The following is a 17,729-nucleotide window of genomic DNA, read 5'->3' on the forward strand; positions in this document are numbered from 1 at the left end:
CTTCTCCCATTCTGTCGGTTGCCTTTTAGTTTTGCTGACTGTTTGCTTAGCTGTGCAGAAGTTTTTATTTTGATGAGGTCCCAGTAGTTCATTTTTGATTTTGTTTCCCTTGCCTCCAGAGATGTGTTGAGTAAGAAGTTGCTGCTGCCAACATCAAAGAGGTTTTTGCCTGCTTTCTCCTCGAGGATTTTGATGCCTTCCTGTCTTACATGGAGGTCTTTCATCCATTTTGAGTTGATTTTTTTTTTAATTTTTTTAACATTTATTTATTTTTGAGACAGAGAGAGACAGAGCATGAATGGGGGAGGGTCAGAGAGAGAGGGAGACACAGAATCCGAAACAGGCTCCAGGCTCTGAGCCATCAGCACAGAGCCCGACGCGGGGCTCGAACTCATGGACCGCGAGATCATGACCTGAGCCGAAGTCGGATGCTTAACCGACTGAGCCACCCAGGCGCCCCTATTTTGAGTTGATTTTTGTGTACGGTGTAAGAAAGTGGTCCAGGTTCATTCTTCTGCATGTTGCTGTCCAGTTTTCCCAGCACCACGTGCTGGAGAGACTGTCTTTATTCCATTGGATAGTCTTTCCTGCTTTGTCAAAGATGAGTTGGCCATACGTTTGTGGGTCCATTTCTGGGTTCTCTTTTCTGTTCCGTTGATGTGAGTGTCTGTTCTTGGGCCATGTTTTCTTCTGCATTTTGATCAGGATGTTTCCAGGGGTGCCTAGGTAGCCCAGTCGGGTGAGCGTCTGACTTCTGATTGTGGCACAGGTCACGATCCCAGAGTCATGAAATCGAGCCTTGCATCAGGCTCTGTGCTGAGGGTGGCATCTGCTTGGGATTCTCTCTCTGTGAAACATTAAAAAAGATGTTTCCAATGCATTATTAGATATCTCACTAGAAGAGTCCTGAATTACCTAAATTTCTTTAGTACATTATTCTTAAAGACCATCCTTGGATTCCAGAGATTGTTTAGTTTATTAATACATTAGTAACCTCTATATTCAAGTGCGAAGTTGGGCTTTTCTTTCTCTTCTTGTATTGTCCTTGCCGTGTGTTCATATCTTACTACTTCATTAACATGAGTTGGGGATAGAAAGGTTTCATTTTCCTATTCTGGAAGTGTTACAGTAAATTATTTCAACTTGGCTCTAACATGATCTGGGCTTGGTGTGTACCATTTAAAAGTTTTTGTTTTGGACGGACAGATTTTCAGAAGAAGGTTCAAAGATAGGGCCGGGAGGTCCCGTGTATCTTACATTCGGTTTCTTCCAGTGGCCACATCTTCGGTAATGAGAGCACAATTTCCAAACCCAGACCTTGACGGTGGTCGAAGGCATGTATCTAGTTCGGACATCTCCTTGAAGCTGTAGGTTCGTGTTACCACCACCACCACCAAAATACACAACTGTTCGAGCACCAGAAACACCTCCCTTGGGCTACCTCTCCTTCCTCCATCGTCCCAGACCCAGACAGCAGCTGAGTTGTTCTTCATCTTTATAACTGGTCATTTTGAGAATGTTACGTAAATAAAATCATACGGCGCTTGATCTTAGGAGTTTGGGGTTTTTTGCCCCACTCAGCATAATGCTTTTGAGATTCATCCCAGTTGTTACCTGTACCAGTAGGGTGTTCCTTTTTATTGCTGAATATATCCCACGGTAGGGACATACCCACCTTTGTTTCGCTGTGCACCAAAGGTAGGCACTTTGGGCTGTTGCAAGGTTTGGGCTCTTACAGATAATAGTGCTATGAATAATCACATCCAGGCTTTTGTGTGAAACACAGGCTTTCATTTCTCTGGGATAAATACCCAGGAATGTCATTGCTGGATTCTATTTTAAGTGTGTTCTTAGCTTTTTCTCCAGGGTGGCTGTACCATTGTATATTTCCCCACCAGCAATAGATGAGAGAATGAGTTTCTGTACACTTTTGCCAGGCTTTGGTGTTGCTGTTTTTTTCTAAACTGTTCTAATAAGTATGTAGTGTTCTCATTTCCCTAATGACTAATACTGCTGAACACCTTTTTTTCCTGGGCCTGTTTGCTGCCTATATGTCCTCTTAGGTGAAACGTCTTCATGTGATTGCTCATTTTCTACTTAGATTTTTTTTTTTACTGTTAAATTTGAGTTTATATATTCTAGATAGAAGTCCTTTGTCAGATAAGTGGTTTGTAAACATTTTGTCTTGTATGAACGAGGTCTATTTGTTTCTTTTGTGACTCAGGCTTTTGGTGTCCTAATAAGTAAGCTTTGCCTGCTGTCTTTGAGACAACGTTATAGTCTATAGATTCAGTTGATTTAATAGCTATGAGATTCTTCAGGTTAAAAAATCAATTTGTATTCAAGCTAGGTCTTGCAAGTTATCAGCAATCTGTCCAGAGTAGTTGAATGACCTTTCAGTCTCTCCTGGATCTGTGGTTTTGACTTCTCGGTCATTCCTAGTTACTGTCTTTTTTCCCCTCTGGATCCCTTCTATTGTTCATCTCTTCCTGTTTCATTAAATTCCTCCCTTCTGCTTTCCCTGGTTTATACAAAGGGCCAGCCAACGCTTTCTGTAAAGCATCAAACAGTAAATATTTTAGACTCTGCAGCCAGATCTGCAGCCCGTGTTGCAAATACACAGCCACAGACGGAGTGTGAATAAATGTGTGTGGCTTGCTCTGTTCCTTTAGTGACTGTCTCCCAGTGGGAAAGATATTTTCAGACAGTTCAGTGCTAATAATGTTTCGTTTTTAACCTCGTATCATAGTTGACCTGGGTATAAAATCTAACTCAGCAATTACTCTCTTAATTTAAGAGACTGGACTCTTGCTGGTGGGAGATTGGTTGTCTACCTGTTTCTTGAAAGATGACCTCTTACCCAAGCTGAAATGTCTTAATAGAGGTTTATGGTCAGTATTTGGGCTGCCTTGTGCTTCCTGAATCTGAGGCATCACACTCTCAAACCTCTTCGTGTTCTCATTCTGAAATTTCTGTTAGCACCTCACTCCACCCTCTGTTTTATATTTTCCAGTTCATTAATTTTTTTTTCTTCTGTCAAATGTGTTATGTTTTAAATTTCAGTAAATATTTATCAATTCTGGAAATTGCTTTTGGAATCCCACTTACCATTTTCAGTTTCTTCCATGTATTACATCTTCTCAAATGCTAGCATCTGAAGGTCTCAGTGAGTGGCAAAGAGTCTCTGTTTGGATCATATCCTACCCTGGGGCCTCTGAAGTCTCAGCAAGGAGGCCCTGGCTTTTGGGGACTCCACCTCTCCATGAGCGAGGTTTAGCAAGAATTCTGGTAAGTCGGTTTAGCCTGCATGACTGGTTACCTCGACATCGGACAGGGTTCCTCTCATCAGTCTGGCCTGCCTCCAACAAGAATCCTGCCAGCTTGATTGAGCAAGAACTCGCCTATCTCTCACGGTTCATCTTGGTAATTTTCCATCCACAGACCCCAACCCTGCTCAGCACGCAGTCCCCAATGCTCCCTGTTGAGTTGAGCCCCATCTCTCACCCCTGTGGCCAAACCCCATTGCAGTGGTTCCCGCACCACTGTGATAGTCCCCCTGAATACAGCCCACCTTAGAGCTCTTTTACAAGCGTCAGGAATAATTTTCCCTTTAACAGGGATTCTACTCCCAATGCTTGGTGCAGTTGCTGACTTTCAACCTACATAGTGGACTTTAGCCACAGGAATCAGAGTGAAGGATAATATTGGTTGACCGAGGGCTTCCCAGACGGGGGAAAGAGTGTCCGTTAAAATCCCTGACGAGCAGATCTGCGGTTATAAATTTTCGGAAGCTGAGTTTATAGTTGTCTGACCTCCCAGAGCTATTATCTCCTGTGCCGGAGGTCCCTGGATTTTCAGGACCTGGCTTGGACAGGGGGAGTCTTTGGGCTTCTTTTTCTCAGTAAGTAACCCTTTGCCCATAACTCAGAGTCAAAACAGAGCTCACTGCAAGAAGATGGAGTGCCTGTCCACCCCAAGGGAGCTAAGCAAAAGGAAGGAACTGGTTTTGCCTCTGGGAGGGAAGACACAGGTCAACGGGGCAGGGGTCAGACTCTGCTGGTTGGGGCAGCTTACCACACTGTGGAGGAGGGTCCAGGGGCACAAAGCCCCGGGCACACAGGTGGATGTAGGCGGCAGCCAGGTTGCAGGCAGGAAAGAGCTCCTGGGTGCCACAGGTGTCCTGGGAGCACAGGCTGAGAAATGGGGTGGGGTCCACCTGAAAGCCAGCCGTCAGAGTCAGGGTCCTTGCCCACTGCACCCTTGGGAGGAGCACCAAGGAGGGGCAGAGGCTGGATCAGGGCAGGGGAGTTCTTTGGCCTTCCGGTCTACCCGCTGCAGGGCTTCCCTGGGGTCCAGACCCAGCCTCACACTCACCACACTGAAGCAGTTCCCCAGGCAGGAACGGGGGTCCTGGAAGAAGGCCTGGCAGGTGGGGCTCTGTAGGGGGCACTCGTGAGTTTTCTCCACGGCCCTGCAGTCGCCATCCAGCTGGTGAGACAAACCCAAGACTCAGGCCTCCCCCCGGACCTCTCTTCTCCCGGGCATCTAGATTAGGTGCATCAGCTTCCAGAGTGGGTGGCCACCCCCTGGGTCTGAGCAGTTGTCTGCAGAGTTAGCACGCAGGGGCCCAAGCTCTGCCCACAGCCACGGAGCCCTGGTGAGGCCCAGCAGCTCACCTGCCAGGCGAGGCCGAGCTCCTCCAGGCCGTGGGCCAGGGTGCCGTCCGGCAGCATCAGCTCGTTGGCGGCCTCATTGTCGTTAGTGCCCAGGAGCCCGGCAGACACGCCTATGGGAAAGGGGGACGTGGGCGAGCCTGGCCAGGGTTCCCAGGGGGGCCGGACCCTCCACCCCTGACTCCTGCACCCCACCCTGGCTCTGACCCTTCACCAGAGGGAGAGGAGAAAGGGAAGGGAGGGAGGGAAGCCCTCACGTGCCGAGCCACTGCAATGGCTCCTCTCGTGCCTGCTCAGGTTGGGAGCCCCCCAGGAAGCAGCAGCGGGAGGGGGTCCCGGGGAACCTGGCCCCCAGCCTCTCAAGGACAGCGAGTGCACCCCTGACCAGGGATTGGTCGCATCGGCCTGGGATGCCTGCTGTGGTCACGGCACAGCCGACCCCACGGGCCCCGGAGGCCCCCAGCTGGGGCCCAGACCCACCGTGGAGCCAGAGGCCCAGAGTGACGCTGCAGAGGCCAGCCCGAACGTCACAGGTGATTGAGACGCCGTCCTCACTGGCCAGCTTGACCCTGGGCACATCCCTCCTTGTCGCGGCAGGGGGCAGATCTCGGTGTGGACAGCTCTGCCTGGGCTCGGAGGACTCGTATAGCCTGTAGGTCTGGGGGCCAGACACGGGCTGAGGGGGCCAGGCAGCAGGGCCGCGGGGCACCGGGTGGGAAGGGCGTGGGGCCCAGGACACAGGTGTGTGGATGGGACGGCCGGCAGGAGACTGTCCTCCCCCTGGGCCCCTCCCACGCTGGCACGGCTCACCTTCAGGCTGGGGTAGAACACCAGGGAAGTGTGGTTCAGCTGCACTGACACGGACGTGAGCCCTGAACCGGCCCGGTTCAGCGTCAACGAGAACGTGTTGTGAGCAAAATCCTTGGCCAGCAGCAGGCTCCCACAGCAGACACCCAGGCTCCATACCTGGCCATCGAAGGTCACCACGTGCCTGGCCCCGGCCACCACAGCATGGTCTGGGAAGAAGAGGTCGCCAGATAGGTGAGGACGGCCAGTTTGGGCCGGTGTCCTCTGGGGCAGCCCACGTGCGGAGAAAGGGGTCTGTCCCCAGCTCTTCTGCCCAGCCCGGCACCTCGAAGTGAGCCATCTGCAGTCCAGTCAGCAGTAAAAAGAAACAAAGGACTGACACGTGCACGAGCCTTGTAAAGCTGGGGCAGGGAGGTGATGGCTGAGAGATGGCGGGTGGGGTGGTTTGAGGGAACGAAAATGTTCTAAAATCGACTGGGGGACAGATGTGTATCCCTATGAATATACTCAAAGCCCCAGAATCATATGCTTTAGTAAGTGAATTGTGTGTCCATGAAGCTATTGTAAAACAGAATTACATTACAAAAACGATGCACACAAGACTATGGCCAAAGGTCTCCCCAGCACAAGGCAGGTACCACGGGGCCTGGCTCCGATCTCTTCAAAGGCAGCTGACGAGGGAGGGGGGGATGGCCTGACCCATCCAGCCCGAACTGCTGTGGGGCAGGGGCCGTGTTCAGCGGGAACGGTGACCGAGGCCTGGCAGCTGCTGGCTCACCCGGCCGCACAAGGAGGGGATGAAAGCCCCGTTGTCAGCTCTCCAAGCTGAAGGTCACAGGCCAGCCCAAGGTCACACACAGGTGGAGCTCTGAGACCCAGCGGCTCCTCCCTCACCTCTGCCTTGCAGAGGAAGCACCCCTGCGCCCAAGAAGGCGAGCCCCAGCCCCCCCCCCCAACCTGTGTGGTGACAAGAACCCGCACCGATACCCCAGTCCCGCCAGGCCCCGGGTGCCACGCCTGCCCGTGGACTTCAGATCTTTCCCGTCACCAAGGAATTGTGCACCCAAACGGCACCCGGGCCTGTGACCCACGGGAGGGAGCCAAGCTGTCACCGCCCCTTGGCAGAGGGAGAAACCAAGTCCCAGAGAGGCGGGGAGACCGGCCGGGGCCACACGGGGGCACGAGCCAGACGCAAACCCTCCAGGGGCCCCGAGCCCTCGCAACCACATCCGATGCCGGCACCGCCCACGACTGCAGGCGCTGCCTGACCCAGTCTGGACTCAATTAGCCGCCTTCCGATTCCAACTGGAGGTCTGCCTTCTGCGGCTCCAGCCCAGTGCAGTGGGAGGGAGCTGGCCTCGAGCCCCAAGCCACTTGGCCCACTTGCACCTTGGGTCCAGGCTCGGGCTTTCATACTCTGGCTATAAGCCCGGCTCTGCAGCCCAGCTCGAGGCCAGGATGACCTCGGGAAGCGCAGGAACCTCCGGGCCCAGCAGTACCAAGCTACGGCTCCTCTCACCCCGGACCCTGCCCCCGTGTCTGCGCCTGCAGGGTCCGGTCACTGCACCCCAAGGGGCACGGGGCTGAGCAGGGAGGAGGGGGGCAGGAGACTCACACTCATGGGGGCTCTGCAGTAGGCGGTGTTTGAGCCGGTAGTACGCGGCCAGCACGTTGGTGCCGTACAGCTCGCGGAAGGGCAGCACCAGCTTCTCCACCAGGTAGCCGGTCACCCGGGCCACAGCCAGGGGCTCGTCCCCTGCAGGCAACAGTGGCAGCGTCACCAGCAACGAGCAGTTCCTGGAAAGAGCACGGGAGAGGTGGGAGACCCCAGCCGGACAGATGGGCCTTTGCTTCTGGAAGCAGCTCGTGGAGGTGGAGGTGGGCGGGACAGGCTCAGAAGAGACACGATGGCCTCATCGGAAGGACGTACGTAGCCTTGGGTCAGGTGGGGGCACCTCTGTGTGAACCCCAAGGGATAGATGGGCCCACCACTGGGGCCCCGCAAGGTGCGGGGGGCGGGGGGCAGGGGCAGCAAGAGCACTGGAGAAGCAGGGCATCAGAGCCCCGGGGACCTTGGGAATTGCACAGGGAAGGGCAGACCCTGAAACTGTCTCAGGATGGAAAAGAGGGGGTCAGGTCGACCTTGTGGGGCCTGAAGGAGCACAGAGGTCTCATCGCGCTGGGGCTAGACGTGGACAAGGACAACTTCACACCCTCTACTGTGGGTGCAGGACTTTTCCCTCCCCCACGAGGCCCAGGGGACCTGAGGCAGGGAGCAGCCTCAAAGGCCTTCTACCCCCGAAGTCCTTTTTACAGCACAAGCACCCAGGGGTGACCCATTGCCAGGACCTCCCCAGACAGCCCCTTCCCTGTGCAAACAGCCCCGACTGGGGACATCGTTCCTCCCGTGACCTGACACCCTCCCTGGGTTGCAGCTTCTGTCCGCCAGCTTGCGTGGCAACCGCACTGACAGCTAGGGCAGCAGGAGCATCATGCGTTCCCAGGGGGGGAAACCGAGGCACAAAGCAGTGACTGATCCAGCGCTGCCCAAGTTAGAGGTGCGTTCAAGTCCAAGCATTCCCCTGGTCCGGATGCTCTGCCCTGGGAGAAGGGCGCCACTGCCACCCTAAACCCCCTCCTACAGAAGGGTCCCCCCCACCCCCGGCCTGTGAGGGGAAGGGACGCACACGCCGGGCCTCTGCTGCTGCTCCCGGGCTCGGTCCCTCTCTGACGATTCCCAAAGTTGGACGCACAACACAGGCCATCAGCTGCCTGCTGGACACCTCCAGCTGGGAGTCCCCACGGGGTCTCAAGCTCAACACGTCCAGAATGGCCCCCTATCCCCACTCTGGTGGAGTACACTGAATAGAGGCCCCCAAAGACATCCAAGTGCCCGAGACCTAGGACTGCAGTAACTTATGTGGCCAAACACAGTTTGCAGGTGTGACAGGGTTAAGGATTATCCAGGGGAGCCGAGGACCACGACAGAACCACAAAAATGGAGGCGGGGGCTCAGAAGCAGGAGCTACGAGGACAAAGGCCAGAAAGCAGGAGGGAGGGGCGGTGAGCCACACAGTGCAGGGGCCTCCAGCTGCTGGAGGAGGTCAAGGACACGGGGGCTCCATGGGGGGAACCGGCAGGGTCAGCATATTCTGACTGCGGGTTAAACTGATTCCGGGCTTCAGACTTCCAGAACTGGACAAGAATAAATCCATGTTGTTCTATTTATTTTGGGGGAGAGCATAAGCAGGGGAGGGGCACACAGAGGGGGGCAGAGGCTCTGAGCTGACAGCAGGAAGCCCGACACGGGGCTCGGACTCACAAACCGCAAGATCGGCTGAGGCCGTGAGGCCGGACGCTCAACTGACTGAGCCACCCAGGTGCCCCGAAGCTGTGTTGCCTCAAGCCACCCAGTTGGTGGGTGATGTGCTACGGCAGCAACAGGAAACGAAAAAAGCCCCGATGGGCCTTCCGCCGCTCATGCCCCATTGCTCCATAAACGGACTCTCCACCTTGCCAAACCAAGGCCAAAACCCTTAGCACTGCTCCACCCCGGATGCAATCTCGTCCTCCAATCTACAGACCTGACCTTAACCCACATCCAGACTCTGACACGTCCCAGCCCTCCACGGCTACCACTGCTCAGCGGAGCCACCGTCCTGTCTTGCCTGGACAGCCACCAAGAAACAACCACTTTTTAAATTTTTTTTAAGTAGGCCTCACGCACAGCACGGAGCCTCACGCGGGACTTGAACTCACAACCCCGAGATCAAGAGTCGGATGCTCAACCGACTGAGTCCCCCCAGGCGCCCCTAAGTGACGACTCTTTACTGGGCTCCCCACCAGTATCCACACCACTCCCCTGCTCCCATATCTTTAGTCTCAACACCAGGACCACAGGGATCTTTCGAAAGGGGACACAGATCATGTCTTTCCTCAGCTCAAAATCTTCTGTGCGTTCCCATCTCAGAGGAGACGCCCAAGTCCTCACAAAGGCCCCAGGCTGCCTGGGTCCCTGTCACCTCTCGGGCTCTTACACCCTCTACTCCAGCCTGGCTTCCTCCATATTTCTCCAACAGGCAGGGCACATTCCCACCCCCGGGCCTTTGCACTGACTGTGCCCTCTGCCTGGAACTCTTCCCATGATGTCCATGGCTCACTACCCCAGCTCCTTCCAGCCCTTGTCCAAATGCTACCTTCTCCTTGAAGCAGACCATGGCTGCACCACTTCAAATGCACCCCCAACCCACTTGTCAAGCCTTTTTATTTCCCCCCGCCCCTAGCATTTACCACCTAACACACCAAATCAGAGGCTGGGAAACCATGGGTCAGGGGTCAGATCCAGTCTGTGTTCTGTTTCTGAACAACCTGCAAGCTAACAAGGGCTTTTAGGTTTTAAAGGATTCTTGAAACAAAACAAAGACTAAGCAAGAGACCATCTGGCCCACGAAGCCTGAACACTTTACTCCAGGGCCCTGTATAGGAAAGGTTTGCTGACCCCTGGTGTAGATAACCTAGTTATGTGTTCAGTCTAGCCCCCCGGGGGGTAGACTGTGGAGGGATCAGGGTCATTCACTGTTGTATCCGCAGCACCTAGAACAGCTCCTGCCCAGAGAAAGCGTTCCTGAAACATCTATGGAATGAAGAAGCAGCCCATCTCCTCATCTGTAAAACCAGGACCGCAAACGTGTCCCTGGGAGGGTTGTCCTGAGACCCGGGGTGTTTCAGCCCAGTGTCCAGCCCGGGGCAGGAAGGCAGGGACGGACAGACGCCCAGGTACCTGGCCGAGAAGCTGTACACATCCAGCAAAGGCTTGCAGAGCCTCCTCAGAGCCTGTGACAAAGTGGCTTCGGCCCAAGACAGCATCTGGCGTGTGGCCTGCAGGGCGGCGGGTGGCGAGAGCCATCAGGGTTCCGGCCACCTAGCAGGGCCGCCTCCCACCCCCTCGCCCCGCCTCACCAGCTCCAAGGCGGCCGCGATGGGCCTGGGCCCCAGGGCCCGCAACCACCGCATGGCGGACTCGGCCCGCTCCTGCCACACCTCGTCCAGGGGCCGCAGCGTGACCTCCAGGTAAGCCTCCTTCAGCGTGGCCAGGGGCCCTGCAACAGGCAGCCAGCGCCCACCGTGAGGCCCCGGAGTCCCGACGGCAGGCGAGATGCCATTGCCCGCAGCCCAGACCCAGGCCTGCGGGAAATATGGCCTGTTCCAGCAAACTAGGTGATGGCGCCGGGGACCCCGGACAAGAGCCGGCTTAGCGGGCCTGAGACTTCCCCTCTGAGAGTCCCGCTCACAAGGCCAGCCCCTGGCAGGCACCTGGGATCCCAGATTTTAGGGAGGTGCCATCACCCCCAGAACCGGGAAGAGGGCCTCGTGCTGTGCCCCAGCTGTGCACACAAGTGGCTCGTGCCGAATATCCCTTTGCTTCTCCCAGCCCCAAAGCGGGGTAAGTGCCAGAGAAGGCTACCCACGTGACCAGCCCCCGAGGAAAACCCTGGGTACGAGGTCTCCAACGAGCTCTCCTGATGGACGATGTTAGACACGTGTCAGCACAGCTCGAAGCTGGCGGAATTGAGGGCGGCCCGGGTGACCTCCCGGGGAGAAGATTCTGGAAGCTTGAGCCTCGTTGCCCCTCCCCCCCCCCCCCACTGGGCCTTGGCCCCTGCACCTCTTCCTCCATCTTGCTCTGCATGCTTTCGCCGTAACAACATGCTGAGAACTGAGGCCTAGCGAGCCACCGAACCCGGGGGTGGCCGTGGGGATTCTGACGCAGAGACGTAAGCGGGGTGGGAAAGAAGGCCGGCTGTGAGCCCCGAGGCTCCCTGAGGAGGGGCCAGAGGTTCCCCACATCAACCCGGAGGGTGATCGGGGCAGCGGATGCTTAGTAACCAGGAAGGAACCCTCAACCACACAGCCCCGCGGGCGTTTATCACAGAACCAGGAACCGGCTCTGGAAGCATACAGGCATGGGCCTGCTAGAAACAAAGCTGCATATTCCAAAGAAATCAGCGGGGACGGGAGACACGGGGGCAGTGGTCCCCGAAAGAACTCAGGCAGCGGGCATAAGGGCTATTAGCATGGAGACCTACAGCACAGAGGCCGCACCCGGGGAACGCGAAGGCTGCAGGTCCCGGAGACCGAGCAGGCCGGGAGGGCTCCGGGTCAGGCCCCCCCTCCTGCACTCACGTTCCACCTCCTTCCGCAGCTGCTCCAGCCCCGCCTGCAGCCTCTCCAGGTAGAGCGGCAAGTGGTGGGTCAGCGCCTGCCGGGCCCGGCTCTGGCCCCACAGGGCGGCCACGGCCCGGCCACCTGCCCGCACGGCTCCCAGCCCCGCACGTGACAACTGCAGGAGGGGGCCCGCCACACCGTCCAGGGGGCCCGCCGGCTGCACCTGCGTGGGGAAATTGGGGCAGGATCAGGGCAAGGGTCTGGGGCACGCAGCACTCCAGGAGATTCTCACGTCTGGTGAGCGGAGGGCAGGGGATGGGCGCCGGGGGGGAGAGGGGGGCTGTCTCCGCACGGAGCCTCCTGTTCTCCGTGTCCCCGACACCCCAGCAGTCTACCCACCAGGCGCCGGAACGTTTCCACGTAGGCTTCCAAGCCTCGCATCCTCTTCTCCAGCTGGGCTTGCACTTGGGACCCAACAGCTGCCACACTAGACTGCGGGCACAGAGGGACGGGCTGGGGGCTCCAGGGGGCTCCGCAGGACAGGGGCGCGTAGGAGGTTCTCAGGGCCTGTGACGGGGCCCCAGGATGCATCCACACGCTACGGGCCTCCTCCGACGTCCTCGGCACTGTTGGACCCTTTCAGGGTCCAGCGGCTCTGTGTCCTCTGCCCCAGAGACAACAGCATCCCTCACGCCCCCCGCCGCCCGGCCGTCTCACCTCCACGCGGCCCAGCAGGGTCCCCGGGCAGCCGTGCGCCTCCAGGCGGACACTCTGGTTGGCAGCCTGCAGGGTCAGGCGTCCCAGTGGCTGGACGGGCCGCCCGCTGTCCTGGAGCAGCACCTCGGCCTCAGCCGTCCGCCCGTGGGCACACGCCCGCAGCACCACGCTCTCCTGTCGGCTCCCTGGAGCCGGGAAGGGGCCTGCTGTTGCTCCCCAGGACTCAGCCGGCGGCCACCCTACTGTCCACTCCACCTCCCCCCAGCCTTCTGGAGCTTTCCGTCACCCACAGGCCCTAGAGTTCCCGGTCCTCCCGAGGCCTGGTCTCTTTCTCATCCCCCAGCCCCTACCCACCTGGGTCCTGCCCATCTGGACCCTTCTCCCAGCCCCTCCTGACGTCATACAGGTGGCCGCAGAAAGCTCGTCGTCACCTCCCGGGGGGGAGGGTGCCACAAAGTCCTAACAGGGTTTCCTTGACTCCTGAGCTCTCAACACCCCAATCTCTGTGCTCTTGGGGGCCGACCTGACAGACACTCACAGCCTCTACTCACCTTCCTCGTGGGCCACAGAGGCCTGGAGGCAGCCCCGGGCCCGGGACACCGACAGCCTCGCTTTCGCGTTGCCATCGTCCACGGTTCCCTCCAGCTGGACCACACACCGAGAAGCCGGGGCGGAAACCCGGCCCCGGAGGCCGAGCCGCTGAGCCTCGGGGCTGAGGATCTGGGGGGTGGGAAGTCACAGAGCAGCGTGCAGCCCGGCCCCGGCCCCTGGCTCTCGCCGTCCCCGGGCCCAGGGAGGGCAGAGACAGTGGCCACCCCTGCCCCACACCTCCAGGGACACTGGGACCCCCACGTACATTCCCCCCCCCTCCCCCCACGAGGTTCCCAATCCCTACCGAGTGCAGAAAGTACCTATTCAACCCACATCTGGGACCTAACAGGCCAGGGGCACCCGCCATCCCCGAGGCTTACAAATTCCCGGTGCCAGGCCTCACCCCAGAGACGCTGCCCTAACTGACCCGGGTGGCCCTGGGCTTGGCATTTTGGACATTCCTGGGTGTTTCCACCTGCAGGCCATGTTTTCCAAAATTGCCTGAGAACCACGCAAGTGTCTCCACAAGATCAAGGAGACGTTGTGGGGAGCCCGTGGCACAGGATGAAGTCACTGACCGTGTATCCCGACCCTTGGAGACACCAAGTCTTGAGGGAGGGGGATTCGGGACAGGTGAGTTTTGAATGCGCGGGGGGTGGGGGGGTGGCAACGTCAGGCAAGGCCTCTGAGGCCCTCAGACCAGGAGGACAGCCACAGGGGGGAGGCCGGTTAGGAGGAGGGGAGGCACCTCTGGCCTGGACGTGGCTGCCCTGTGTTCTAGTCGAGACCCTGCCTCCGGCAAGCCACACATCCCTGAGGGTGGTGCCTCAGTGTCAGAATCTGTAAAATGACGTGGGACGGGGGCTCTCTCAACTTAGTGGCAACAGCAATTACTCTGTGTATGTGGGTTCAGGAGGTGTGTTCCTGGCTGAGTCGTGTTCCTCAAAAAGACGGGTGTAAAGTCTCACCCCGTGGATGTGCGATCATTTGGAAATCTGGTCTCTGCAGATGTGCTAAAGTAAGACTAGGTTGTACTGCATTAAGTCGGGCCCTGAACCCAACGACTGAGGTCCCGAGAAGACAGCCATGTGAAGAGACAGAGCCTGGAGTGACCCAGCCGTGAGGCAGGAATACCAAGGATTGCCAGAAGCTGCCAGAAGCCTCCAGAAGCTGGAAGAGGCCAGGCGGGGTAGTTCCCCGGAGCTTCTGGTGGGGGCAAGGCCTCATGGATGCCTTCATTTTAGACTTCTAGCTTCTAGAACCGTGAGAGAAACCATTTCTGTTGTGTTCGGTCACCGAGCTGGGGGTAAGCTGTCGGGCAGGCCGAGGAATCAGGGGCTCACTAATGGGCAGGTTCCAGAGAATCTGTCCCTGAGGATTCCAAGCAGATGGGGCAGGGCCCAGAATCCTGACGAGGTTTCAGAGTGCACGAGGGGGCTGGGAGGGGGGGCGGGAAATCTGCAGACCGTAGTTGGGGCCTCTGTCCCAGATGGCCTCCTGCCGAGCTCCACCCTGCCACTGTCCCTGTCGCTGTCACTGGCTGGTGAGGGCCCCTCCGATGCTGCCGGGGTGAGTACCCGACGTCCTCAATCTGTCCCCCCTCTGCACAGGGGCCTCCGTGTTGGCATGAGAACCACACAAGGCTGGAAAAGGCCTCTACCCACCCCATGGACCCCCAAATGGGGCGAGTGGCTCACTCCCCGACCTCCAGCTGTGAGAGGCAGGCCTTGGAGCACCGGGATTACAGACACGGGAGCAGCCAGGGGCCTGGCTGGGGAGCAGGGAAGCAAGGAGTCAGCTCGGACAACCTCAGAAAGCAAAGCTCTCCTGAACCAGCCGCGAGGCTGTGTGTGGGCACAGAGGCCGAGCGAGCTCCAGAGCAGAAATGCCTTCCTCGTCCGGCTCCGGATGCCGGAAGGAAACACCCATCTCACGAGCACCTACTGGGCGCGCACACTGTGCACCCCACTCGGCAGAGAGGGTGGGATTTGCTCCCGGTGGGCAGAGGAGGCAACGAGGTCAGAAGAAGGAAGGTCACCAAGTCGAGTTCGCTCGGCCAGGGAGACGCAGAGGCGGGCAGCTGGCAGCAGGGACTGAGCACCTACTGTGTGCCTGTGCTAAGTGGGCAGAGGGAGGGGGGTGCCCGCAACCCGACCAACTACCCTGTGACGTGTGTCTGCTCCCCGCTTACAGACGAAGAGACAGGGCTCAGAGAGGTCCCCTCCCGAGACCGCTCAGCCTGTGGGGGCACAGCGGGCATCGGCCACACCTCCGCTCCTTCCTCCCTTCCCGCGTCGCTGGCCGAAGGAGGGCAAGGACGCTGGGCCGATGTAACAATGGCTGGTACTTAGCGACTGCTTCCTTCCAGGTGCTGCTCTAAGTGATCTACACGTATTAACGTTTCCAGTCCTTGCAGCGTTAACCCCATGGGAGGCAGGGTAGGTGCAATTACTACTCTCTACTTTACAGGGGGGAAACCGAGGCACAGACGGGGAGCAAGTTGTGAGGAAAGGGCTAGGCTGGGATTCAAACCCAGACAGTCCAGCCAATGCCTCTGAGTTATAGCGAGGGCCACATCCCGGGGCAAGGGAGGAGCCGCTTTGTCCCAGGGCTGGGGACAGGCTGGAGGGTCCCACCCCCCAGCGAAGCTCTGGTCCCCACCAGGGTGTCAGCCTGCAGTTCCGATAATGGCCACTAAGTGGCAGGGCCATCGGGGCGGTGGTGGCCTCGCCAGCCAGCAAGGGATAAAGAGCACCCCCCCCCCCCACCCGGGGCCGGCCAGCCCTGACCTGGCCACCCACCTCCAGCTCCCCGGAGAAGTCTGGTGTCCGAGGCCTGCTGTGGTTGCGCAGGGTCAGGCTGAGGTGTAGGCCATGGCCTGGGTCCGGGGCAAGGCCCAGCCGACAGTGGGAACGAAGCAGGAGCTCACCGTGGCCCAGGGTGTGCTCCCCAGAGACCGAGAGAGCCTGGGACGAGAGGGTGGGTGTTAGCGGTCGGGGGGCACAAGGGCAGCAGTCTCCTCTCCCCACCAAGCCCTGGTCATCTGTCGCAGTAGCCTATTGGGTCTCCCTTCCCAGTTCAGCGCCAGCCCCCAGTCCCTCCTCCACTTGACAGCCAGACCTCCCTATAAAAATGCAAATCAGTCACTACCCCCTTGCTCACAACTCTCTGCCTTCCCACTGTCCTGAGAAGAAAAGCTGGTCTCCTGGGCCTGACCCATGGGTCAGCATTATCTTCTTAACCTCACCTCCTTGCTAAGGGCTGCCCCATGTTCCTCAAATACCCTAAGCATATCTGGCCACAGGGCCTTTGCACTAGCTGTTCCCTGTACAGAGTTTGCTTGTCAATGAGGCCCCTCTGCAATCCCGTGTCCTCTCTCCCTGCTTCCTTCCTTCAGAGCGTTCATCATGCCTGAGTACTTATCATGCCTCTTGTTTAACTTTTTCCACCCAGGGGCATGTGAGCTCCAGCGGGTAGGGCATCCGGTCTGCCCCTTTCACCATCCTTGTCCCTGTACCTAGAACAGGGCTTTGAGTAAGTGAACCCCACAATGCTCTCTGAATGAATGGATGAGTGGGGTTGGGAAACTGGCTCAAGGGCCAAATTTGGCCTGCCCGGCGAGTCACCGGCACATTTCGGAAACCTCTTTTTCAGATTACCAGCACATCCCCACCCCTACTCTGCCCTGAGGAGAAGCTGTTCCCAGAATCCCTGTCACCCCTCAGCTGAGCAGGAGGTCTGTGTCACTGGACAACTGAGCTGACCTAGTTCCTGCTCCCCCTGACTTCATCTAAACCCCCTTTTCTTGGTCTTGGGCCCAGCAGTGGGGAGACGTGGGCCCCACTCTGCAGCCCAGAGTGTACCCCACCAGGCCCGCATCCCCAGACACGGGCAGAGAATGAGCTCTTTTGTTTACACGTATTTATGACAGCAAAGTTAAGTAACTGTAACAGAGACCATATGGCTTGAAAAGCTAAAATGTTGCTATTTGGCCAGTTATGAAAAAGCCTGACCCTGGGATGGATGAGAAGATGGATGGATGGATGGATGGATGGATGGACGGACGGACAGGAGGGTAGGTGAGGAGATGGGTGTGAGGGAGGGTGGATGGACAGATGGACGGACAGGAGGGTAGATGGGTGGGTGAGTGGGTGGGTGGATGGACGGTACGGACAGGAGGGTAGGTGAGTAGGGGGGTGGGTGGGTGGGTGGATGGATGGATGGACGGACAGACGGATGGACAGGAGGGTAGGTGGGTGAGTGAGTAGACGGATGGACAGACAGGAGGGTAGGTGGGTGGGTAGGTGGGTGGGTGGGTGGATGGACGGACGGATGGACAGGAGTGGGTGGGTGGATGGGTGGGTGCAGGAATGGAGGGATGGAGGGATGGATAGGAGGGTAGGTGAGTGGGTGGCTGGGCGCGTGGATGGAAGGATGGATGTACGGATGGACGGACAGGAGGGTAGGTGAGTAGGTGGGTAGGTAGACGGCTGGGTGGTTGGGTAGGTGGCTGAGTGGGTAGGTGGCTGAGTGGACGGTATGGACGACGGACGGACAGCAGGGTGGGTGAAGAGGTGGGTGGCTGGATGGGAGGGTGGTAGGTGGATGGGAGGAAGGACCAATCAACCAGCTAACAAACTCAGGCAGAATGTTGGGAGAAAGGGGCCCCAGCACCCTACCTCTAACAACGATGAGACTAAGCGTAGCTTTCATTTACGTGTAAACCCTCTTCCTGTGTCACGTCTTAAACCTCACAGTCACCCTACACACCGGAAC

The 17,729-nt window shown here is 58.0% G+C and overlaps 1 protein-coding gene across 1 annotated transcript in view; it reads right to left on the reverse strand.

The window, feature by feature from the left end:
• Positions 1-492: 492 nt before the first annotated feature.
• Positions 493-17,729, reverse strand: part of LOC109278326 (uncharacterized) — a 131,096-nt gene continuing 113,859 nt past the window's right edge. Inside the window, 14 exon segments of the mRNA XM_053894285.1 lie at positions 493-847; positions 4,075-4,216; positions 4,375-4,488; positions 4,677-4,786; positions 5,154-5,331; positions 5,484-5,689; positions 7,096-7,277; positions 10,261-10,358; positions 10,440-10,579; positions 11,664-11,868; positions 12,045-12,137; positions 12,363-12,547; positions 12,914-13,082; positions 15,755-15,919. Coding sequence (XP_053750260.1) covers positions 771-847; positions 4,075-4,216; positions 4,375-4,488; positions 4,677-4,786; positions 5,154-5,331; positions 5,484-5,689; positions 7,096-7,277; positions 10,261-10,358; positions 10,440-10,579; positions 11,664-11,868; positions 12,045-12,137; positions 12,363-12,547; positions 12,914-13,082; positions 15,755-15,919 — 2,064 coding nt within the window. The 3' untranslated portion in view covers positions 493-770.

The sequence above is a fragment of the Panthera pardus genome, unplaced genomic scaffold (assembly GCF_024362965.1).
Source record: "Panthera pardus isolate Hobbes unplaced genomic scaffold, ASM2436296v1 HiC_scaffold_5, whole genome shotgun sequence".
Taxonomy (NCBI): domain Eukaryota; kingdom Metazoa; phylum Chordata; class Mammalia; order Carnivora; family Felidae; genus Panthera; species Panthera pardus.